Source organism: Herpailurus yagouaroundi, unplaced genomic scaffold (genome assembly GCF_014898765.1).
Source record: "Herpailurus yagouaroundi ecotype Mexico unplaced genomic scaffold, PumYag 218, whole genome shotgun sequence".
NCBI classification, from domain to species: Eukaryota; Metazoa; Chordata; class Mammalia; order Carnivora; family Felidae; genus Herpailurus; species Herpailurus yagouaroundi.
Window position 1 is genome coordinate 4,411,731 of NW_024412449.1, and position 26,932 is coordinate 4,438,662.

General features: G+C 36.6%; 1 protein-coding gene across 7 annotated transcripts in view; it reads left to right on the top strand.

The window, feature by feature from the left end:
• The window catches only part of SBF2 (SET binding factor 2), a 448,047-nt gene that overhangs the window by 76,598 nt on the left and 344,517 nt on the right, over nucleotides 1-26,932 (top strand). For all 7 annotated transcript variants that reach the window (XM_040456902.1, XM_040456904.1, XM_040456906.1 and 4 more), the window contains exon 2: nucleotides 23,016-23,101. In XM_040456902.1, the coding sequence (XP_040312836.1) occupies nucleotides 23,016-23,101 (86 nt within the window). The remainder of the gene's footprint in view (nucleotides 1-23,015; nucleotides 23,102-26,932) is intronic.

The following is a 26,932-nucleotide window of genomic DNA, read 5'->3' on the forward strand; positions in this document are numbered from 1 at the left end:
TCTGTTCCTTTTATGTGGTTTGTTCCCTGGCCTCAGGTGGTACTAATCAAGTATTTAGGGGAAGACTCAGGGAGGTCCTCTGTGGATCTCTGGACTTCTCTCTTCCTATTAGTCTCTCTTCTCATTGGTACTGTGCCCTGTGAACTCCAGCCTTCTTGTCTTTTCTTGGCTTTCAACTCTCTATTGCTTCAGCTCAGGGAGACCGCTGGACTCTGCTTGGATTCCTCCTTCCTGCAGTCTGGAAATGCTCACTAAGGAATAAGCTATAGCAATTGTCGGGTCCACTTAATTTGTTTACTTTCTCTCAGGGTTCAGTGTCCTTTAGTGCCTGATGTCAGTGTCTAAAAACCATTGTTTCACATATTTTTGTCTGGTTTTTAGTTGTTGCAGGTTGGTGGGTTAATTCAGTCTTTGTTATTCACATTTTGGATGATGTGGAAATCCCTAAATCAGTGATTTAGACAATTTTGTTATGTAGCCAGTGGAAGAATCATTTAATGATTTTGATCAAGAGGGTTAGCATGATGACCTTTGACTTTGCAGAGCCTATTTCCATACTGCCAGATGCTTGAACATGTTGGAGTGAAGAGAAACAGGAATCAGGGTGGTGATGAGCCTGCTGCTGTCATCCAGATGAAAGATGGTGAGAGTGTGAACTCCTTGGGTGATTGTGAGTGATGCTGGTGAGAGGGCACATTTGGTGGGTATTTGGAGATACAGACTTGAGAAGACTTTCTTTTAAAAATAGTGATTTGCACCCATATAGTTTGTACAGTATTTCAGACTGCCTGTAGTTCTTTATTCATTGCTATTAGAGAAGACATTTTATTCAGTAAGAAGATGCAATCTCAAGAGCTTTACAAAATGCAAATCATATGTTTAGTTTTGATTTCAGTTTGTACTCTTCTATCTTTGATTTTTATTTTTTTAAAATTTACACCCAAGTTAGTTGGCATATAGTGCAATAATGATTTCAGGAATAGAATCCAGTGATTCATCTCCTACATATAACACCCAATGCTCATCCCAACAAGTGTTCTCCCTAATGCCCCTTGCCCATTTAGCCCACCCCCACTCACAACCCCTCCAGCAGTCCTCAGTTTGTTCTCTATATTTAAGAATCTCTTATGTTTTGTCCCCCCCACCCTGTTTTTATTTATTAAAAAAAATTTTTTTTAATGTTTATTTCTGAGACAGAGAGAGACAGAGCATGAGTGGGGGAGGGGCAGAGAGAGAGGGAGACACAGAATCAGAAGCAGGCTCCAGGCTCTGAGCTGTCAGCACAGAGCCCGACACGGGGCTCGAACTCACAAACTGTGAGATCATGACCTGAGCCAGAGTCGGTCGCTCAACTGACTGAGCCACCCGGGCGCCCTGCCCTCCCTGTTTTTGTATTATTTTTGCTTCCCTTCCCTTATGTTCATTTGTTTTGTATCTTAAATTCCACATATGAGTGAAATCATATGATATTTGTCTTTCTCTGACTAAATCTTCTATTTTTCTTAATCTTGACATTTATTCTCTAAATCATTGAATTTATACATTATCAATGAATTTTGAGTTTAGTGGAGAATGAGGTTGTGTGGCTATTGTCGATTTATTATTTTTAATGGTATACTTTGTTCTCTATGTATTCTGTTCAGTTTTAAATGCATTCTTTTTCACTTCTGTAAAAGCCCCAGGGCTCTTGGCTAAGTTTAACTCTGGAAAAAAAAATAGTTTGTGTGTTCTAAATAAACCTATTGAATAATAGGAGATTATACTGGAAAAATCAGAAAATCACATTACATTCCTACCTAAATTTTTGAATAACCACAAAAGGCTTGTTTCAGTTGAAATAAACAGACTTCTTTGATTAAATACTAAATGGATCAAATATGAAAGCTTTTTGTGGAATGATTTCCTGCATGCTTTCATTTCAGTTAATGAACAGTATTCCTTTTCCTTATCCTTTGAAAATTGGTCTTTACTGACACAACTAGATCTACTTATTTTGATGAGTTTCAATTTTCTAGTTGATTATTATAACACAAGTCTTCTGGTGAATAAGTAAATAACATTTAACAATTTTCATTTGCTAAAAAGCATATTTTGTAATTCAGGGATGGGAAGTTTGAGACCTACAAGTTGAATATGACCCTCATATTAATTTTACCTATTAACAGGTAAATTAAGTTTCTGTTGGTTAGCTTCTACCCTATTAAAGATGAGTAAGTCAATTATATATACTTGGAAGGTCAGAATTTCTGATTTTCTGGCATTGTGCTTTTGCTTTTGTCATTTACCCTGAGATGATATTCTCAGTGAAGGAGAGAACAGGTGGTGGCACAATGCTGAAGTTCCAGGCAGATTGTTTTGGGATAGAATGCATTACGACTGTTACCAATGTCAGTAATGTGTATATAGCATGTTTTGACTGAGATGTTTTCCAAGTAGAAATTTTGACTCCAGTTGGTAGATTAAAACCTACTCCATAGGTAGATTAATCAGACCTATGCCAATATTAATGAAGTTTTTTGGAAAATATTTTCTGAAGAAACTTCTTGAACAATTTTTTAGTATAACACAAATAATTTCCATTTTTCAATTTTTGGTGTTTTTTTACTGAAGTTGTTTTTATTGAGAATTTGTTAATACCCATTAAATTAACTTAAGATAGTCACATTTTATGATATGTATATATGTGATATGATAGTTATATTTTATTATATGACATAATAATATATCCTAACTAAAATACAAAAACAAAAAAAGTGATATACAGTGGGTAATAGAGGTAGGATGTAGAAAGTGAATGTGCTGTGCTGACTAAAGAAATTTCACAGAGATGAAGCTTGAGTCTGAAATACCTTTGTACAGATATGTGCTAGTATCAAATATTGTTTTAAAAAAAGATTTATGTATTTTGGGGCACCTGGATGGCTCAGTTGGTTAAGTATCTGACTTTTGATTTTGGCTCAGGTCACGATCTCGTGGTTTGTGAGTCTGAGCCCCACATCGGGCTCTGCACTGATGGTGCAGAACCTGCTTGGGATTCTCTTTCCCTCTCTTTCTCACCTTCCCCCCTCTCCCACAAATAAATAAATAAGCTTAAAAAATTAAAAAAAAAGATTTACATGTTTTATTCAAAAGTAACTTCAGTAAATCAAGAGTCCTGCGGTCACCAGAAGACCAATACAAAGCTTCACTGTTAGTGGTCCAGTTATCAAGAGAAGCCATTCTCTGCAATGTATCAATTAGATCAGCCCAATCTCAAATATTATATTCAGCTTGGAGTACTACTCAGACAAACTGGCACATACTCATTTTGTTATAATCATCATGGTTATCATCATCATCAACAACATTTACATATAGCGTTTACCATCTGCCAAACACTTGTTGACATACATTACATATTTATTAATTTCTTTTTTTTTTTCCAGAAGAACTCTAAGACATAGGTAATAGTATCACTTTTTAATGATGGGGAAAAAATGAAGCACGGAGAGGTAATGTGATTTTCCCAGGGCCACATAGCAAGTAAATTTGGAACTAGATTAGGATGCAGGTAGTGTAGATCCTGAGTCCGTGTTCTTTTCTTTCTTTTTTTTTTTTAAAGTTTATTTTGAGAGGGAGAGAGAGAGAGAGAATATGAGCATGTGTGAGACAGGGAGGGGCAGAGGGAGAGGGAGATAGAGAATCTTAAGCAGGCTCCATGCCCAGCATGGAACCCAACGTGGGGTTTGGTCGCATGACCCTGGGATCATGACCTGAGCTGAAATCAAGAGTTAGATGCTTAACTGACTAAGCCATCCAGGTGCCCCCTGAATCCATGTTCTTAACCATGTAAAATAATATCAAATTGGGATCCATGGGATAAATTGGAAATATTTAGAGTTGATAAAGAAGATTGGGCCAATGGAGAGAGGCATAGAGAAGGAGGCAGGGGACAAGTGTTTTGTTAGCTCTATTCAAAGATTTGAAAGACTGTCAAGTAGAAATGGGACTGAATTTATCCTGTATCCCAAGAATGTTGACTGTGACCAACAGGTAGCTATTCTAGCAAAACAAATTTTTTCTCAAGTTTTCTTTCATGTCAGCAAATCAAATACCTGTTAATATAATGAAGTATTTATTACCAAATGTTTCAGTTTTCTAGGGGTGCTATAACAAAGTACTACAAATTAGAGGTACCTTAAAACAACAGAAATTTATTCTTTTACTGTTCTTGAGATGAGAAGACTGAAATGAAGGTGTAGGCAAGGTTGGTGGTTGCCTGCAATCCTTGGCATTCTTTGACTAACACCTGCAACTCTATAGTCTCTGCTTGTGTCTTCACATGGTGTTTTCCCTGTGTGTTTATCTATGTCTCCGTTTATTATTACCGGGACACTTGTCATTGGGTTAGGGCCTACCCTAATCCAGTATGACCTCATCTTAACTAATTGTATCGTCTAAGACTGTATTTCCAAATAAGGTTTCATCCTCAGGTTTCAGGTAGACATGAATCTTTGGGATACAGTATTTAACCTGGTAAACCTAAAAACTCAATACATTTCTTGTCTTCTGGGGGTTTAGAAAGAGTTTTATTTTATTTTATTTTATTTATTTTTTTTGGCATTTCAAAATACTATTTATTTATTTATTTATTTATTTATTTATTTATTTATTTTTAATATATGAAATTTATTGTCAAATTGGTTTCCATACAACACCCAGTGCTCATCCCAAAAGATGCCCTCTTTAATGCCCATCACCTACACTCCCCTCCCTCCCACCCCCCATCAACCCTCAGTTCTCAGTTTTTAAAAGTCTCTTATGCTTTGGCTGTCTCCCACTCTAACCTCTTTTTTTTTCCTTCCCCTCCCCCATGGGTTTCTGTTAAGTTTCTCAGGATCCACATAAGAGTGAAAACATATGGTATCTGTCTTCCTCTGTATGGCTTATTTCACTTAGCATCACACTCTCCAGTTCCATCCACATTGCTACAAAGGGCCATATTTCATTCTTAGAAAGAGTTTTAAATTATTCAAATTCATCTAAAGATATCTATTTTGTGTTGAAAAACCAAAAGTTACATATAGAGAGAACCAGAAAAGAGAGAGAAAAATAACTATTCTTAGATTTAAACAGACACAATTATCTTCTCAGTTTTAATTCACGTATTATATTTAGTGTCATTTTTGAAATAAAAGAATGATAGATTGATTATGATAATATAAATAGCATAATTAAATATTTTATATATCAGTTTCTCAGAAAGATCTTCTGCTATGATAATCATCCAAAGATAGGCTGCCTTGAGATATTGCACATTTGTGTCACAATACATATACAAACACAGACTAGAAGGGCAAATAGAGAAATATAGGAGAAATATAGAGAAAACTATTACAGGAGGAATGTATACACTATAGAAGAGTTATGCTAGGACTCTTTCATCCTTCCATAGATTATGATAGATTCCATTGAGTATAAGCAAAAAAAATTTTTTTAATTGTCAAGTTAGCTAACATATAGTGTACTCTTGGCTTCAGGAGTAGATTCTCGTGATTCATCACTTACATACAACATCCAGTGCTCATCCCAACAAGTGCCCTCCTCAGTGCTCATTACCCATTTTCCCCATTCCCTAAACTCCCACCACCATCATTGCTCAACTTGTTCTCTATATTTAAGAATCTCTTATGGTTTACCTCCCTCTCTGATTATATCTTATTTTTCCTTCACTTCTCCTATGGTCTTCCGTTAAGTTTCTCAAATTCCACATATGAGTGGAATCATATGATATCTATCTTTCTCTGACTGACTTATTTCACTTAGTAATACCCTCCAATTCCATCATCCACGTTGCTGGAAATGGCAAGATTTCATTCTTTTTCATTGCAGAGTAGTATTCCATTGTGTGTGTGTGTGTGTGTGTGTGTGTGTGTGTGTGTGTGTGTGTGTATACACATATATATGTACATGTCTGCCTTTGGAGACGGGTCAAGAAGAAGTTGCTGTGGCTGAGGTCGAAGAGGTTGCTGCCTGTTTCTCCTTTAGGATTTTGATGGTTTCCTGTCTCACATTTAGGTCTTTTATCCCTTTTGAATTTATTTTTATGTATGGTATAAGACAGTGGTCCAGTTTCATTCTTCTGCATGTTGCTGTCCAGTTCTCCCAGCACCATTTGCTAAAGAGACCCTTTTTTTCCGTTAGATACTCTTTCTTGCTTTGTCGAAGATTATTTGGCAATATTTTTGTGGGTCCATTTTTGGGTTCTCTATTCTATTCCATTGGTCTATGTGTCTGTTTTTGTGCCAATATCATACTGTCTTGGTGATTACAGCCTTGTAATACAGGCTAAAGTCTGGGATGGTATGCCTCCAGCTTTGGTTTTCTTTTTCAAGATAACTTTGGCTATTTGGAGTCTTTTGTGGTTCCATACAAATTTTAGGATTGTCGTAGCTCTATGAAGAATGTTGGTGCTAGTTTGATTGGGATTTCATTGAATGTGTAGACTGCTTTAGGTGTATTGACATTTTAACAATATTTGTTCTTCTAATCCATGAATATGGGATGTGTTTCCATTTCTTTGTGTCTTCTTCAATTTCTTTCATAAGCTTTCTATAGTTTTCAGTGTCTAGATTTTTCACCTCTTTGGTTAGATTTATTCCTAGGTATTTTATGGTTCTTGGTACAGTTGTAAATGGGATCGATTCCTTGATATCTCTTTCTGTTGTTTCATTATTGGTGTATAGGAGCACAACCGATTTCTGTACATTGATTTTATATCCTGCGACTTTGCTGAATTCATGTATCAATTCTAGCAGGTTTTTGGTGGAGTCTTTCAGGTTTTCCATGTAGAGTATCATGTCATCTGCAAAGAGTGAGGGTTTGACTTCTTTGCCAGTTTGGGTGTCTTTGATTTCATTTTGTTGTCTTATTGCTGAGGCTAGGGCTTCCAACACTATGCCAAACAACAGTGGTGAGAGGGAACGTCTCTGTTGTGTTCCTGATCTCAGGTGGAAAGCTCTCAGTTTTTCCCCATTAAGGATGATATTAACTGTGGTCCTTTCACGGGTGGCTTTTATGATGTTAAGGTATGTTCCTTCTATGCAGACTTTCTTGAGGGTTTTTATTAAGAAATATACTGTATTTTGTCAAATGCTTTTTCTGCATCTATTGACAGGAGCATATAGTTCTCCTTTCTTCAATTAATGCAGTGTATCACATTGATTGATTGTGAATATTAAACCAGCTCGGTAGCCCAGGAATGATCATGGTGAATAATTCTTTTAATATACTGTTGAATTCGATTTGCTAGTATCTTGTTGAGAATTTTTGCATCCATGTTCATCAGAGATATTGGCCTGTGATTCTCCTTTTTAGTGGGGCTTTTGTCTGGTTTGGGAATCAAGGTAATGCTGGCTTCATAGAATGATTCTGGAAGCTTTTCTTCTGTTTCTACTTTTTGGAACAGCTTGAGAAGAATAGGTATTAACTTTGCTTTAAATGTCTGGTAGAATTCCCCTAGGAAGCCATCTAGCCCAGGATTCCTATTTGTTGGGAGATTTTTGATAACTGATTCAGTTTCTTCTCTGGTTATGGATCTGTTCAAATTTTCTGTTTCTTCCCTTTTGCATTTTGGTAGTGTGTGATGTCTCTAGGAATTTGTCCATTTCTTCTAGGTTGTCCGTTTTGTTGGCATATAATTTTTCATAGTATTCTCTAATAATTGTTTGTATTTCCATGGTATTGGTTGTGATCTCTTCTTTTTTCATTTGTGATTTTATCAATTGGGTCCTCTCTCTTTCCTTTTTGAGAAGTCTGGCTAGGGGTTTATCAATTTGTTTATTCTTTCAAAAAACCAGCTCTTACATTCATTGATCTGTTCTACTGTTTGTTTGTTTGTTTGTTTTGGATTCTATATTGTTTAATTCTGCTGTAATCTTTATTTTTTCTCTTCTACTGGCTTTGGGCTTTCTTTGCTACTACCTTTCTAATTCTTTTAGGTGTGAGGTTAAGTTGTGTATTTGGGACCTTTCTTGCTTCTTGTGATAGGCCTGAATTGCAATGTATTTTCCTCTTAGGACTGCTTTTGCTGTATCCCAAAGGTTTGGACTGTTGTGGTTTCATTTTCATTTGCTTCCATATAGTTTTAAAATTTTTTTAAATTTCCTGGTTGACCCATTCATTCTTTAGCAGGATGTTCTTTAACCTCCATGTATTTGGGGGCTTTCCAAATGTTTTCTTGTGTTTGATTTCAAGTTTCATAGCGTTGTGATCTGAAAGTATGCATGGTATGATTTCAATCCTTTTTATATTTGTTGAGGGCTGTTTTGTGACCCAGTATATGATCTGTTTTGGAGAATGTTCCATGTGTACTCCAGAAGAATGTATATTTTGCTTTAGGATGAAAAGTTCTGAATATAGCTGTTAGGTCCATCTGGTCCAAAGTGTCATTCAGAACTGTTGTTTCCTTGTTGATTTTCTGACTGTGCTGGTGTGGAGGAGAGGCCATCTGGTTCACTCAGTGTCAGTCCTCCTCTAATAGATAAGCAGTTGCCAGGCACAGTGGGGTGGGGTTTGGTGTAAGTGGGTCCCACCTTCACTGGGGGCTGCTGTCCTGTTCTCTGAAGCCCTACCATGTTGGTGATGGGCAGAAAAAAGGCCACACCCTAATATCTCCTCCCCTGACCAGTGTCTCAAACCATGGTGTTCAAGCAGCCCTCACAGAGTAGCGGGTATGGTAGGCTTGTCCTGCCCCATAGTCTCCCGTGCCTCCCAGGCACTTGGCTGGGATTCAAACCCCAATGCCTTAAAGTATCCTGCTCCAGGCGACCCAGTTCTGGGGTAGCTCCACTCTGCCCAGCTGACAACGGGCCTCTGGCTGGCACCTGCAAGGTCTTTTGTCCTTGAGGTGGGAGGCAATAAGCCCTCTTCCCATAGTACTCAGGGAAGGGACTGTTGTCTCTCAGTGCGCCCTGAGATGCCTACCATCTCCCTCCCCCCAAGTAGGCACACATGGCAGTGGCTCCATTCTGGAGAAAGTCACACACTTTTGAAATCTCTGAGCTTTAGCTCTAAGGCTGTTTGCAAAATAGCAACTGTCACTCTCTGTATTTCTCATTCCCCAGTTTGTGGTCCAGAGACGTTTTCCTCTTGTGCTAACTCAATAGTGCAATTTCACAGCTTCTCTGTCTTTCTCTCCCTTTGTCTCTCCCTTCCAAAGAGAAGGTTCCCTCCCTTCCCTGCCTTGCAGTTTTATCTGCCCCACTTCACATACACACACCTTGATCCTGCCAAGCTGTCTCCATCTACCTGTGGAGATTTTTCTGTCACTCTGCAGACTAATTTCCTGGGTGTTCTAAGTGTCCCCAACTCAATATAGCGGTGTTTGAGGGATGAGGGAAATCCTGGTTTCCCTGCTTCTCCACCATCTTAACTCCTCCCTCTAGGCAGAATTTAAAGAATATATAGTTCTCCCGATTGTCTTAACTCTGATAACAGAAGGATATAAACACCATGGCGATAAAAATAAAATTTTCATCACTCTAAAAAGGTCTCTAGCATGCTTTTCATTCAAATCAACCCTTGATATCCATTCCTAGCCCTGCGCAAGCACTGATCTCCTTTCTATCACTATAGATTAGTCCTCTGCAATTTCATAGGAATGGAATCCTGTGATATATAGTTATTTGTGTTTGCTTATTTTTTAATTTTTCATGGTTATTTATTTATTTTGAGAGCGAGTGTGCAAGCAGGGAGGGACAGAGAGTGACAGGGACAGAGAATCCTAAGCAGGCTCTGCTCTGTCAGCACAGAGCCCAGTGTGGGGCTCCAACTCATGATTTGTGAGTTCATGACCTGAGCTGAAATGAAGAGTCAGATGCTTAACTGACTGAGCCACCCAGGTACTTCTGTGTTTGCTTCTTTTGCTCAAAATAATAGAGATTTGTCCATGCTCTTGCATATATCAGCAATTTTTTTCCCATTTAGTGCTGAATAATATTCCATTGTGTGGATATACTGCAGTTTATTATTCATTTACCTGTTAATGACCCTAAATATTCATGGTTTTTGATGCTATGGCATATGGTATTTTTATTTTAATTTTTATTCCTAGCATATAGAAATATAATCAATATTTTATACTACTACTTTTTGACATCTTGCTAAACTCATTTATTCTAGTGTCTTTTTAAAAAATTTCTGAGGATTCTTTATGAGTTGTTTACAAATAAAGATAGTATTCTACTTTCATTGTACTACTTAGAACTTCAGTACAATATTGAATAGCAGTCATGGTAATGGATATCCTTTTTTTGAATTTTAGTAGGTAAACATCGAGGCTTTAATCATTAAGTATGATGTTAGCCATAGGCTTTTTATAAATATTATTTATCATAGAAGAAGTTGTATTTGTGCTTCACTGAGTTTTTTTTTATCATGAATGCATATTATATCTTATCCAGTCCTTTTCTGCATTTATTGAGACAGTTATAAAGCTTTCCTTTTATTGTCTGTCAATATGATTTATTTATTTATTTTAATGATAGTACCACATTTTCTTGATTTCTATAGCTTTTTTATGTCTTTGAGCCAGGAAGTATAAGTCCTCTTCTGCTCAGTTTGATTCCACTCCCTGCAGTTTCTTCAGTGTGGGGGCCTAGATTACTCCAACAATTTTAGTCTTTGTTGCACAAGTATTGTCCTTGCTCTTCCATCTTCAGCTGCTCTTTTCAAATTGGCCATTCAGCTTGTGGGCTATGTTGGGTTTCTCTTGTTTTTGTGTCTGCTGTTCTTAAACCATTATAGTTGCTTCCTTCTGACTTCTGCACAGATGCTGATACTTTGCAGACTTTGCAGATGTTAGTAGTTTTCCTCCAAATGCACTATTTTTGGAGACACCTTTTCACCTAGTTTTGTTATAAATGTTGTCCATGAGATTGGGTTCTGCTATCTTTTTTTTTTAATTGTGATTAAAAACATAACATAAAATTTACCATCCAAAATATTTTTTTTAAAATTTTTTTCAACGTTTTTTATTTATTTTGGGGACAGAGAGAGACAGAGCATGAACGGGGGAGGGGCAGAGAGAGAGGGAGACACAGAATCGGAAACAGGCTCCAGGCTCTGAGCCATCAGCCCAGAGCCTGACGCGAGGCTCGAACTCACGGACCGCGAGATCGTGACCTGGCTGAAGTCAGACGCTTAACCAACTGCGTCACCCAGGCGCCCCACCATCCAAAATATTTTTAAGTGTATGGTACGGTAGTGTTAACTACTATATGTATACTATAGCACATTATTTTTCAACATATCCCTAGAACTTTTTCATCTTGCCAAACTGAATCTCTTTACCAACTGAACAACAACTCTCCTTATCACGCCTGCCCCCAGCCCCTGGCCACTACCTTTTACTTCTGTTTCTAAGACCTTGACTACTATACATACGGCATTATAAATGGTATCATGCAGTATTTGTGGTTTTGTAACTGACTTATATTACTTAGACTAATGTCCTCAAAGCTCATCCATGTTGTAGCATATGACAAGATTTCCTTCTTTTTTAAGGCTGGATAATATTCCATTGCATGTATATACCACATTTTCTGTATCCATTCATCTGTTAATGGTTATTTTGGTTGCTTCCACCTCTTGGCAATTGTGAATAATGCTGCAGTGAACATGGATATGCAAATATCTCTTTGAGATCCTGTATTCAATTCTTTTGAATGCATACCTGGGTGTAGGATTTCTGAATCATATGGTAGTTCTATTTTGTTTGTTTGTTTGTTTGTTTGTTTTTGTGGAACTTCCATAAGGGCTGTACAATTTTACGTTCTAGCCAACAATGCCCAAGGGTTCCATTTTCTCTGCATCCTCACTAATGCTTTTTATGTTCTGGAATTTTGATAGTGGCCACCCTAATTTGTGTGAAGTGATATCTCATTGTGGTTTGGTTTTGCATTTTTCCAATGATTAGTGATGCTGAGCATCTTTTTGTATGGTGTTGGCCATTTGTATCTCTTTTTTGCAGAAATGTCTTTTTTTTACTGGGTTATTTGGTTTGTGTTATTGTTGTTAAGCTGTAAGAATTCTTTATTTCAGACATTAACCCTTTAACATGTGCAGATATTTTCTCCCATTCTGCAGGATACATTTCCTTGTGTTGATTGCTTCCCTTGTTGCACAGGAGTTTTTAGTTTTGATGACTGTTTTTGCTTTTGTTGTCTGTGCTTTTGATGTCATATCTGAGATATCATTGCCAAATTCAGTGTCATGAAGCTTTTCCTCTATGCTTTCTTCTTAGGAGTTTTATAGTTTCAGGTCGTAAAGTAGGTCTTTAATCCATTTTGAGTTAAGTTTTGTATATAGCATAAAATAAGAGCCCATCTTCATTCTATCACAGGTGGATATTTCAGTTTTCCCAGTAGCATTTGCTGAAGAGCCTATTCTTTCCACCTTAGCTTTGTTAAAGATCTTTAAAAAAAAATTTTTTTTAACGTTTATCTTTATTTTTGAGACAGAGACAGAGCATGAGCAGGGAAGAGGCAGAAAGAGAGGGAGACACAGACTCTGAAGCAGGCTACAGGCTCTGAGCTGTCAGCACAGAGCCTGACGCAGGTGTCGAACTCATCAACAGCGAGATCATGGCCTGAGTTGAAGTTGGACGCCCAAACGACTAAGCCAGCCAGGCGCCCCAGAGATCATTTGATTTATACATGAGGGCTCTCTATTCTGTTTCATTGGTCTTTATATCTGTTTTCATGCCAGTTCAGTTGTACTATTTTTATGCTGCCTGTTTAATTAATCATTGAGGAATAATTGATATATAACATTGTATTAGTTTTAGATGTACAACATAATGATTCAATATTTATATTCATTATTTTTTGAAGAGAATCTTTTTTTTAAGTTTATTTATTTATTTTGAGAGAGACAGAGACAGTGTGAGTTGGAGAGGGACAGAGAGAGAGGGAAACAGAGAATCCCAATGCACACTGACAGTGCAGAGCCTGACGCAGAGCTCAAACTCACAAAACTGTGAGATTATGACGTGAGCCAAAACCAAGAGTCAGATGCTTAATCGACTGAGCCACCCAGATGCCCCAGTATTTGCATTCATTGTGACATGATCACCACAACAAGTCTATTTCTTGTGAGAATTTTTAAGATGAACTGTCTAAGCAACTTTCAAATATTTAATATAGTATTATTAACTGTAGTCACCATGCTGTACATTACATCTTCATGACTTATTTATTTTATAACTGGAAGTTTGTATCTTTTGACCCCTTTTACCCATTCCTCCCTTTCACCCCCCAGCCTCTGGCAAATAATCCAATCTGTGTATCTATGAGCTTGGTTTATTTTTTAAAATTCTAAACATAATTAAGGTCACATGGTACTTGTTTTTCTCTGACTTATTTTACTTATAATACTCTCAAGGTCTATCCATCTTATTGCAAATGGCAAGATTTCTTTCTTTTTATGGCTGAGTAATATTCCATTACCCACCACACACACACACATACACAGACACACACTATTTTCTTTATCCATTTATCTGCTGGTGGATACTCAGGTTGTTTCCATATATTGTCCATTGTAAATAATGTTGCAGTGAACTTGGGGGTGCATATATCTTTTTGAGTTAGTGTTTTTATGTTTTTCAGATAAATGCCCTGAAATGGGATTGCTGGGTCATAGGGTAGTTCTATTTTCAATTTTTTGAAGAAACTCCATACTGTTTTCTATAGTGGCTGCACCAGTTTACATTTCCACCAACAGTACACAACATTTCTCTTTTCTCTGTATCCTTGCCGTTTCTTGTTATTTTTGTCTTTTTGATGATAGCCATTCTGACAAGTGTGATGTGATTCTTGTTATAGTTTTGATTTGCATTTTCCTGATGATTAGTGATGTTGAGCACCTTTTCATGTACCTTTTGGCCATCTGTATGTCTTTGCAAAAATGTCTGTTCCAATCCTCTGCCCATTTTTAAATCAGATTGTTTTATTTTCTGTTGAGTTGCATGATTTTTTATATATTTTAGATATTAATCCCTCACCAAACATATGATTTGGAAATATTTTCTCCCTTTTTCATTTTCTTGATCGTTTCCTTTGCTGTGCAGAAGCTTTTTAATTTGATGTAGTCCCAGTTATTTATTTTTGTTGCCTTGGCTTTTGGTGTCAAATCTAAAACAAGTCATTACCAAGACTGATGTCAAGGAGCTTTCTGTATGTATTTTCTTCCAGGAGTTTTATGTTTTTTAGGTGTTATGTTTAAGGCTTCAATCCATTTTGAGTGGATTTTTATGTATAGTGTAAGATGTGACCCAGTTTCGTTGTTTTTGCATGTAGCTGTCCAATTTTCCCAGCATGATTTATTGAAGAGAGTGTCCTTTTCCCTTGGTATATGCTTGGCTCCTTTGTTGGAAATTAATTGACCATGTATGCATAGGTTTATTTTGGGGTTCTTTATTATGTTCTGTTTCATTGATCTATATGTCTGTTTTTATGCCAATACCATTTTGCTTTGATTACTATAGCTTTGTAATATAGTTTGAAATCAGGGAGTGTGATGCCTCCAGCTTTGTTCTTTATAATGATTACTTTGCCTATTTGAGGTCTTTTGTGGTTTCATACAAATTTTAGGATTGTTTGTTCTATTTCTGTGGAAAATGCCATTGGAATTTTGATAGGGATTGATTGAATCTGTGGATTACTTTGGGTAGTATGGACATTACAACAATATTAATTCCTCCAATTAGTATGGACTGTATTTCTATTTATTTGTGTCTTCTTTAACTTCTTTCATCAATGTCTTGTACTTTTCAGTATACAGGTCTTTTATCCCCCCGATTAAATTTATCCTTAGATGTTTTATTCTTTTTGATGTAATTATAAATGGCATTATTTCCCTCATTTCTCTTTCCAGTGGTTTTTTTAAATTAGTGTATAGAAATGCAGTTTATTTTTATGTATTGTTTTTGCATCCTGTAACTTTACTGAATTTGATTAGTTCTTTATTTTGAGAGAAAGAGAGATGAGCATGTGTGCAGGAGTGAGTGGGGAAGGGGCAGAGGGAAAGGGAGAGAATCTTAAGCAGGCTTCATGCCCAGCACTGATCCTGGCGCGGGGATCAATCTTACGACAGTGAGTTCATGACCTGAGCCAAAAATCCAGAGTTGGAAGCATAACCTACTGAGCCATTCAAGTGTCCCTGAATTTGTTGATTAGTTCTAACATTTTTTGGTGGACTCTTTAGAATTTTCTATATATAACATCATGTCATTTGCAAATAGTAACAGTTTTACTTCTTCTTTACCAATTTTGATGCTCGCTTTTTTTTTTTTTTTTTTTGCCTAATTTCTCTGGCTAGGACTTCCAATACTATGTTGAGTGAAAGTGGCAAGAGTGGGCATCTTTGTCTTGTTTGTGATCTTGGAAGAAAGCTTTCAGCTTTTCACTGTTGAGTATGCTGTTAGCTGTGGGATTGAGTATGCTGTTAGCTGTGGGATTTATTATGTTGAGGTACATTCCCTCTATACCCACGTTGTTGATTTTTATCAACATTTTTATCATAAATGGTTGTTGAAAGGACCTTATTCAATTTGTACTATAAAGTTTGTACCCGTTTACCAATATCTCCCTATTTTCCCCTACCTCCCAGTATAATGCTAAGTGAAAAAGCCAGACAGAGAAAGACAAATACCCTTCATTATTAGTAGATTTAAAGATACTTTTGTCTTTGAATGTAAATAATAATAAATTTACTTTGCAATGTATTAGCCAGTCAGAGGGTCCATACTTAAATTACCATAGTTTTTCATGAATATCTTTGCAGTATTAAGTGGACTAATTATAAAGTTTGCTAGGTGTATAAATCATCAAAAAAAAAGTTATTGTGAGAAGTCTTTATGCATGCATCCTGCACTTTTAGACAATTTTGAATTGCTTTTTAAGCCGTGAAGGAATGTCCACTTTTAAGATTGTTCTTTTGGATACTCCCTTACTTATTTTTTAAATTTGGATTCTTGAAAGCTTGTATTTCTCATCTTTGGACTTAAGCTGCTAGTATATCAAAAAAGAAGTAAGAAATATCTCTGTTCCAAAATTTGGAATTTTTCAGGTTGGAACTTTTTAGTCTGTCTCTGATTTCATTAGACTCATGACCTGATTTCTAAACAATACCATTTTCTTTCCTAATCTTTACTCAAATGTCATTATACTATGCCTATGTCTGCCCTTTTATTTGCATTTCAAAAACCTCAAGTCCTAAATATTCTCACAGCAAGTTTTATCCTTTTCTCCTTAGCACCTAACACAAGGCCTTGCATAGTGTTATTGTTGAATAAATGAATTTCTGTAATAGTCTACTTGCCAGCTTTTCTGGATTTGGCCTCTCACCATTCTGTGTGGTTTTCCAGACCAGAAAAATTGGTAGCTTGTCCACAGGTATTATCACTACTTTCTGTGCAAATTATTCTGTTTTTTTTTTTTTTTTTTGAATAGGTGTCATTCTTAGAAGATTCTTCCTTTATGTTGACTCAAAGATAAGTCCTTTGAATTATATCTTTGGCTCTATTCTATTCTATTCTATTCTATTTTCTTTCATGTAATAGCTCTTCAGATATTTGGAGCACAATATTCTCACATGTGCACCTACTTTCCTTTTTAAGTTTTCTTACTAACTCCTTTAATGTAATTGTTTCTAGACCTTTTACCAGTTTGAAAGAAGTTGATCTATCATGGTGTTTCTTACAGTGTATTCTAGTTTGGATTCTTTGTGACAAGTAATGCAGGTGTATTCTAGCCTAAGAGGGAAGGAGATTGTAAAAATACCTCAGAAGTTTGGTGACAGGCATTACAGTGCTGCCATAATTTACTACAGGTAGAACTTAGCTGTACAGCCTTTCTCTGTGGCATCTCTGCTTCTTTCTACATTTGTGTATACTCTTAATTTGTTTTTTCTACTGGCAAGTCTGACTAGAGTTTCTGTTTTTCTGTAACTTTAGTCTTTTTTTAATTTATTTAAAAATTAAAAAAAAATTTTCCTTGAGAAAGAGAGAGAGAGAGAGAAAGAGACACAGAGTATGAGTGGGGGGAGGGGCAGAGAAAGAGAGGGAGGCACAGAATCCAAAGTAGGCTGCAGGCTGTGGAGCTCAAACTCACAAGCTGTGAGATCATGATCTGAGCCAAAGTCGGATGCTTAAGTGACTAAGCCATCCAGGGGCCCCTGTAACTTTAGTTTTACACATGACCCCTGTGGTTTCCCAACCTTTCTCTAGATCATAGTAAGTCTTGGTACTTTTTTTTTTGACTGCTTTAGTCTCTCATTTTTTTCTATTCAAAATTCTCTAGCAGAAGAATTTGATTTGTCTGGCATACTTTTTATGGCCAGGTTATTCTGGTCATAAGTTGCTTGCCAGTTTATAGATGCCCTTGCCCACTTACTAGTCCTATTCATTTATTCAACAAGTATTTTATTAATTCTCTAACAAATACCAGGAATTATCGTAAGTACCTAGGATACATTGGTAAACAAAGCAAACCAAAACCACTGTTTTCATTTTAGAGAGATGATACAGACAAGTAACAGTAGGTAAAAACAAATAAAGGATTTAGTAATTTTCTGGCTGGTGAGAGGAGTGGCAGGATTGTATGCTCTTGAATGTGACTGCTGCCCTTCCTTGAACAGTGAGTGATTCCATTTTTTATAGAAAAGGATGTGAGCAGATGGATATCATAAAACAAGTGTAGTGTAGATAATCTCTGATCTAGTTTTGATAAACATATCATAGGAAATGATTTAGTGAATTATATATTAGAGTAGCATCTCTCAAAGTTCAAAGCCTGTATTAAACCAAGCGATATATACTTTGTACATCTATAAGCACACACAGAAAGCACTCAACTAATTTTTGTCAGTTGTTACAACGAATATCAAACATCCTGTTTTGTCTAGAGCAGTGTATTACATTTTTCCACTTAATTGATCCCTACTCAAACAATAGTTTGGCAGATATAGTTGTTCCTTATAGCTACTGGCGATGTCACACCTAGAGTATTCTAGTTAGCAATCCCAGAGAATACTGGTGGGCTCCTCTGGAGTCATGGCCAGAGCTAGGAGAGTCACTTTGTTAGGGGGGTGATGGATGGTTGGATTATCCTGGGTCATTTGCAAATCCTGTGGCTGAGCTGGGTAGCCTGAAAGCTCTACCAGGACCCAGGGGAAAGTGGGTTACCAAATATAAGGAGGAGAAAAGTATTCCTGACCACACCGGTATTTCCTCACACTTCCTAAATTTGTTTTGGGCAGTTTGTGTAGCATATATACTTTTTTCAAAGAAACACATTTCCAAATGTGCTGGTGTCCCCTTTTTAATATAGTAACTACATTTATCATCATAATTCTTCTTCTTCTTCTTTTTTTTTTTTTTTTTTTGAGAGAGAGAGCGAGAGAGAGAGGTTATGCATGTGAGCAGGGGAAGGACAGAGGGAGAGAGAATCCTAAGCAGGCTCCACACCTAGCGTGAACCTGATGTGGGGCTCGATCTCATGACTGTGGGGTCATGACCTGAGCTGAAATAAAGAATTGGACACTTACCCGGCTGAGCCATCCAGGTGCCCCTAGTCATCATAATTCTTAATTTTATGATAGAGTAGGAGAGTAGGGACTGGGAAGAAAACATGAAGGCACTGATTAATAACTTCCCCCTCCTTTGCCAGTTTAGCAGTGGACAATGCAGTGGACAGTCACAATTTTGTCTGCCATTTAATACGCAGTGCAAATAAGAGCTGCTTCCACAGTGACTCTGATTGATACGGCATACTTCACTTCTGGACATAAGGGTCAGTCCACAGTGGACATCTACTCTAGAACACTCTTCCCTCACTATGGCTTATTCCTCAGTGTAAAATGCCATTTTCTCAGCATTCTTAAATATAATTAGTATTGCCTAAAAGAATAAGTGTCAGATAAAATATGTAAATTAGAAAAGGAGTTTAAATATTCAGACTAAATGCTTAAAAATCAAGAAACAAGATTCAGAAAATGTTTATTTACTTTTGGTATGGTACTTTCATAAGTTCCTCAAAAGCTGGTCATTGCAGCAATTTATATATGTGATATTTGGAAACCAAATTATCGTAGCTCTTTCCACATTTTATTTATAGTGAAATATTATTTTACCATTTTCTTTTTTTTTCTTTTTTTTAATTTTTTAAAAAAAAAATTTTTTTTTCAACGTTTATTTATTTTTGGGACAGAGAGAGACAGAGCATGAACGGGGGAGGAACAGAGAGAGAGAGGGAGACACAGAATCAGAAACAGGTTCCAGGCTCTGAGCCATCAGCCCAGAGCCCGACGCGGGGCTCGAACTCACGGACCGCGAGATCGTGACCTGGCTGAAGTCGGACGCTTAACCGACTGCGCCACCCAGGCGCCCCCCATTTTCTTTAAAAATTTTTAAAAATGTTTATTCATTTTTGAGAGAGAGAGCGTGTGCACACACATGCACGGGGGAGGGGCAGAGAGAGAGAGAAAGAGTGAGAGAGAGAGAGATAGAGGGATACACAGAATCCAAAGCAGGCTCCAAGCTCTGAGCTGTCAGCACAGAGCCCAATCCACAAACCTTGAGATCATGACCTGAGCCGGTCAGATGCTTAACCGACTGAGCCACCCAGGGGCCCCTATTTTACCATTTTTTTTGTCATTTTCTAACCTAATTTCCAGTTCAAATAACATTACCATATAACTGAAAGTTATTGCACTCACAAGTCATATTTCTGTGTGCATTTAGAAATGTTATATCAGTATTTCAAACTGAGCTTTCATGTTATATCATGCATATAATTTTAAAATCAGTAAATAGGGGCCCCTGGGTGGCTCAGTTGGTTGCGCATCTGACTTGGGATCAGGTCATGATCTTTCGGTCTGTGAGTTTGAGCCCCTGCATCGGGCTCTGTGCTGACAGCTCAGAGCCTGGAGCCTGCTTCGCATTCTGTGTCTCCCTCTCTCTCTCTGCCCCTCCCCCACTCACTCTCTGTCTCTCTCCCTCAAAAATAAACATTATAAAAAAATAAAATCAGTAAATAATGTTGTTTTGGAGAACTTTTGAAAGTTATGCTGCTGACAAGAACTTTTTACTTGTTTATTTTTTATTAAAATTTTTTTAATGTTTATTTTTGAGAGAGATGAAGCATGAGTGGGGGCGGGGGGGGGCAGAGAGAGAGGGAGTCACAGAATCCGAAGCAGGCTCCGGGCTCTAAGCTGTCAGCGCAGAGCCTGATGTGGGGCTTGAACTCATGAGCCATGAGATCATGACCTGAGCTGAAGTTGGATGCTTAACTGACTGAGCCACCCAGGTACCCCCAAAGAAGAACTTTTAATCTCTCAAATTGGCAGTAATTAAAACAAATTTTTAAAATAACAATTGTTGCTAAGAATGTAGTGAAAATGCCAGTCTTATTCCTCAAGAATTTACAGAATGGAGGCACCTGAGAGGCTTGGTTGGGCATCCGACTCTTGATTTCGACTCAGGTCATGATCCCAGGGTTGTGGGACTGAGCCCTGTGCTGGGCTCTGTGCTGAGCGTAGAGCCTGCTTAAGATTCTCTCTCTCTCTCTCTCTCTCTCTCTCTCTCTCTCTCTCTCTCTGCCTGTGCCCCTCTCCCCTGCTTGTGCTCTCTCACTCTCTCTTAAATAAAAAAAATAAAATTAAGTTAAAAAAAAAGAATTTACCAAGTGTAAAAAGACTGTTGAATATCTTTCTGGTGGGCCCTATGGCTTTGTGTTAGTTTGAAAATTTTTCATTCTCTTTGACCCAGTAGTTGTATATCTAAGAATTTTTCTGGGGAAAAGGGAGATGAGGGTAAAGTTTTACATAGAAAACTGCTTTTTATACCATTATTTATAATAACAGGAAAGTAGAAAATATGTTTAACATCAAAGGCTCATTGTAAAATATCAAGTAATAAAAGATAAAGCTAGGTTTTAGTAAGATCCCAATTCTGTAGAAAAAAATACACGTGTCTAAAATAATCTGAGATAAAATAGTCTAAAATATTAACAGTAATTATTTCCACCTGTGGGAATGGGTACTTTCTCTATATTTTTATGTATTTAAAAATTTTTCTGCAGTTACCATTTTTTATTTTTATAATTAGTAAAAATTAGTATGATAAAATATTTCTTGAGCCTAATGTACATTAGCTATCACTCTCAGAACTGAATAAACAGTGTATGGACACCTTGTTAAATATGATTAGATATATAACATGCATTTATTTCTCTTTGAAAAGACAGGGAGATATGAGCTTAAAACAGTTGTCAATATTAACAAATTTATTAAAATAAACATTTAACTCAGTATGAACTAAGTGCCAGGCATTCAATATACTCTGTTCTTGGGGATACAAAGATGGTCCTGAAAGAAAGAAAAAGCTTGCTCTCCTTTCTTCTAGAAAGTTTTCCATAGTGTTCTCTGCTACAGTGAGTTAGGTTCCCTCCTGTCCTCGTACTTACCACGCTATACTCATTATCAGTTTATTTGCCTGTTTCTCCTATTAATTATGAGTGTCTTGAGGATAGGGACCATGTCTTTTTCATATGTGTATCTCCAGGACTTAACAATTTGGTGAATTAGGTCTGCTTGCGATGTCAGAAGTGGTCATGTTTGAGGTGGATTTTGAAAAAATGAGTGCTTGTGATAAACCACTTTTAATTTAGTTTACCTTTCATGAAATACTTCATTCCCCTATAATGATGGATATATGAGAAGTTACTGTACTGCAGCAGTTGTTTATTTAATTGAGAATGTTTTCATTTTGCCTTTTTCAAATGTGACCTCGTTTTTAGAACACAGTACTAAGCTCTTCAGTTAAATAAATTTAACTTTTATTTATCTGTTAAAGATAAAAAATTTGGCCATGGAGCGATTGAACTCTCTGGGTGAGGGCCAAGGGGAAACTTGAGTTCACTGGGAGAGGGTGAGAGATGATAGTAGATAATTGTTTAAAAAAATAACAAATTGAATCAGGTATTAAAGGCTCCCTTAAGTTAGGTGTATAAATAATCAGAATGTTACTTTTACTTCAAAGTGAACTGGGACAAAATGTAAAATATGCAGGCACCTGAAGATCTTTAAAAAGTAGAGCAAAAAGCAATTTAGATCTAATGTGTACTTTCTATCCCTAAGTTACTCACAGATTATATCTCCAGTGTTGAATTATAAGTGGATCCATTATTTAGAATCATAGGATAATTGTGTAACAACAATGATCTTATAGGTGGGTGGTTTTCAACATAATTTTGCCTCCTCCCCCCAAGACATTTGGCAATGTCTCGAGATGTTTTTGGTTGTAATGACTTGGTGGTGATGGTGGTGATAGTGATTTGAGACTAAGGATGCTGGTAAACTAAATATCCTACATTACACAGGACAGGCCTTCCCTGCCCCCAACACACAACAAAGGATTATCCGGCCCAAAATGTCAATAGTGCTGATGTTGAGAAACCCTGCTTAGACATTTGCAAGTTCTCAGCCCACTCAAAAAAAATCTTTATTTTACCTGTAATAGTGTTTATATTTATATATCCCATAACTGAAACTTAGTGCTAACAGTACCATTTCATTTGTTGCTTAAGATTACTTTGTCTCCCTAGAAGAGTTTTTTTTGTGTGTGTGTGTGTTTTTTTTTTTTTTTTTTTTTAGAGCTACTATTAAGATTGCTTTCCTTACTGGGAACAGGGATAGTTCTCCCATAGTATAGTAGAGGCTCTACTAGATTCCAATATCTGTTTATTTTTCTTAGCTTTTCATATATGTAACTCTTTTGAGAATCTATAGGACAGGGATTGCTTGTTATTTCAGTATTATGTTTAGAAGGTAAATACTTTTATACCCTGTAAAACTTGAGAACATTTAATATATCGATTTATTCAACAAATATTCATTTAGAAATAAGGATTAATATAATGAGTATTAAGATTTTTTGGTACCATGTAGCTAATTCACTTTGATTTTATTAATAGGGTCAGGAGCAGGTCTGGGGAAAATAATCCAAAGATTTCCACAGAAGGACTGGGATGATACTCCTTTTCCACAGGGAATTGAATTGGTAAGTTGGTGTTGCTTTATTGTACTTTTATAATGATACTTTTCTTTTTATGTTACATTTATGGTTATATTTATGTTATAGTTACTGTTAAATAATTTGGTGATTTAACTGTAACATATTACTAGAAATAATCCCCTTGCCTTCAAGTCCAGTAACTTTTGAATATATTGATTCTGAAATACCTGTTTTGCTATTCTTTTCCCATGTAAGCTTCTCTCTAATATTAAAGATGAAATTAATGATCTTTATGTACATGGAAGCTGAAAAATTCCTCTGCTTCTTTAGTCAAAACTTTAGCCTAGTAGCTTCAGTGAGTGTGGCACTAAACAAATACTTATTATATTTTTGTCTGAAAAATTTCAGGTTATTGTTTTGGTGAAAACTAAACAAAAAACAGAACTCCCCACACCCCCACCCCAAAGATTGGTTTAATGATCACCAGTCATGTTTAGTTTGCTCTTGAAATCACAAATCTGAATTCTTTTTAGCTACACAGTCTGCAGATTGCTTTATAGTAGTGCAATTCAACATCTTTATTTTTGTCAGCTATTTTAAAGGGATTTAATAATTGAGCATAATTTTGATGGCCAGGACATTCTATCTGATGATGTATCTATGGTGGTAAATGAGGGACTAGAAAGATGACCACTAAAGTATTTGGCAATATGGCTATAAAGTTTTGTTGTCAGACATAGTGGAGTGTGGGTGTATGTGTAGGTGTGTGTATGTATATATCTATATTGTGTGATTGAATACATATACATACACACATATGAGAAGTGTTCTCTTTTTAAAATGTTTTATTTATTTTTTTTATTTATTTTTGAGAAAGAGAGAGAGATAGAGAGAGAGAGAGAGAGAGAGAACATGAGCAGGGGGGGGAGCAGAAAGCAAGGGAGACACAGAATCTGAAGCAGGCTCCGGGCGCTGAACTGTCAGCACAGAGCCCAACACAGGGCTCGAACCCACGTGTCATCAGATCATGTCCTGAGCCAAAGTTGGATGCTTAACTGACTGAGCCACCCAGGTGCCCCAAGAAGTATTCTTTTTTAAAGTAGTTCTTGTTGAGAGAACATTTGGTATGATTTGATAGTGAAGAGTGAAGGCTCTGGAGGAGACTACCTAGGTTGAAATCCCCAGGTGTATGGTGTGACTTTAGACGAGTTACTTCATTTCTTTGAGCAGCAGCATCTTCATCTATAAAATGAGGATAATGCAACACTAATCTCCTAGGGTGTTGTAAAGATAAAATGGAAAAAATATACAAAATGCTGAGAACAATGGCTTCCATAAAGTAAGTGGAAGTAGCTTACTTAGTAAATGAAGTAGCTTATTGATAATGACGGTGATGATTGTTGTTGTCGTCATTGTTAACGTTTGTTTGCCATCTTACAGCATCTCCTCTTCCTCCCCTAACTCCCTCAGCAGAATTGTTCATTCTCTTACTATCATGGGTCAGAAATATCCATTAGGAATAAAACTGATGTTGAAAATTGTGCATTTTCTCATTCTAGCTAATGGCTGTCCATTTCTGTTTATAGAGGATAAAAGATACATTGCTGAGTGTTTAATTTTGATTTTTACAGCTATACAAAGAGGGCTGCAGGTTCTGTAGACACACAGAAAGGTCAAGTCTTGAAGTTTTGTATTGAAAAAATGGGTAAAGAATGTGAGGATCTAAGGAAAAGTAACTTTTGGAGAGGCCCTTGTATTCCTTTCTCTTCTCCACATGCCTACAAATACTTGTAACTGGCCTTGTGGTGTGAATAGCCAGGTATTTGCACTATTAAAACCTTTAAGCTCTGCTTCAGCATTCCTTTTCGTGGTGACTGAAACTGGAAAATTTTAGTGCTAGGGACCATCGAGAACTCTTATGTGAGTTCTTACCATTCCTCACATCAAAGTGTGGACGGATATAAACTGTATCAGTTATATCAGTTTGACAGTGTGAACAGTAAACCACCATCATAAGTTTCAAGAACAACAGACATTATGGGAGCTATTAGCTATGACTGGGACGGGATTGTTTTTGTGTTCTGAAAGCCAGGGAAATGGATACTGTGATGTTTCTGATGTTTTTCTAGTAGTGAGGGAGAGACACATACTGAGTTCATTACCTAGTAAATGGTATTTTTCCTTTGTGTGACAGACACTCCCATGTTCAAGTGCTACCAGTGTATCTCTAATAATAAGTAGAATCATGTGCTGCTGACTGGTGAAGTAGAGGTGCTAAGAGTTAGATCTTTTCCTTACCTAACAGTTTCCCAGATGACATCTTGGCTGATTCTTAGCAAAGCATTTCAAGATCTTTTTTTGATGGGTTAATAGTTAAAGAATATTTGATCTGTTGAATTACACTGGAAATTTTTTTTCCTTTTTAATTTTTTCATCATTGATAGCAATTCCAATACTCTAATGTCTATTGTGCTTTGTCAGGTACAAAATAAATTTGTTTACCTAACATCTATTAAAGCCCATTTTAAAAACAGAATTGTTAACTTAAATTTTTCTTGTCCTTTTATTATTTATTGCTTTTTGCTATGCTTGATGTATTAGAGACATTCTGCATCTAAATAGCAATAACTTGAATAACTGAAATACTGTGTAATCTAATGTAACTCCTGTAGCATCAAGACCACATTAGGCCTGATAAAATTTTTTCCAATTGAAAATGATCTGGCTCAGTCCCTAAGTGGTTAGTTGATTTCAGGGTGATAGTGACCCTTTTCCAAAAATGTTAGCCCTTCCAAAGTAATGGAACAACTTTTAGCATGTAACATTAATGTTAATATCTACGGTTATATAGGATTGGTAGACTATGGTTAACTCACATAAATTGGATGATTGATGGTAGTATATCTAATTTAAAGATAAGTAAACTGAGGATTAGGAAGTTTAAACAGTTTCCCTAGGCTCTAACAGCTAAAATGCAGCAGAGCTAGGCTTTAAGTCCATTACCACATGAAATACTGACTCAGTCTCGGCCAAAATCTGAGAATATTCTGAGAGTGACGCTTTAGACTGTGGTTAGCATTTGTATTTTAGTGTAAATGCAGGATCTGAAAACAGGGTTCTATAATTTTGAAGAACTGAGGTTCAGAAATGTTAAAAGAATGCTGTGTTGGATAGAAACCAACTTTACATATTTATTTTGCTGGAGGACAAGTCTGGGTTCAGAGCATAACATTATACTGAAATTATTTTCTATTGCTATCTCTCCTCTCCAGACAGCATATATTTGTTGTATATAAATCTAAATGACAAATTATTGTGTTTACCTGAAGACTAAACTTTATGACTGTGGGAAAGGATTTTAGATATCCTTGCACTAATAAGTCAAAACCTAAATTTAATTTAGAGGATACTGAATTTGTTCCTTCTGTTTTTATGTAAAGAATTTGCCCTTTTTGGGGCGCCTGGGTGGCGCAGTCGGTTAAGCGTCCGACTTCAGCCAGGTCACGATCTCGCAGTCCGTGAGTTCGAGCCCCGCGTCAGGCTCTGGGCTGATGGCTCGGAGCCTGGAGCCTGTTTCCGATTTTGTGTCACCCTCTCTCTCTGCCCCTCCCCCATTCATGCTCTGTCTCTCTCTGTCCCAAAAATAAATAAAAACGTTGAAGAAAAAAAAAAATTAAAAAAAAAAGAATTTGCCCTTTTTTTCCCCTTTTATTCTATTGAGAAATGCTGGACTCTAATTTGAATGGATTTTAAAAATAAAAATATGAAAATAAGCTAAACCAAGCATAATGACTGCTTTTCCAGTTCTGGGATATTTTTATCTTTTTCTTGTGCTTTTTAGGCATACATGGAAACCACAGACAGTCATATAAATAA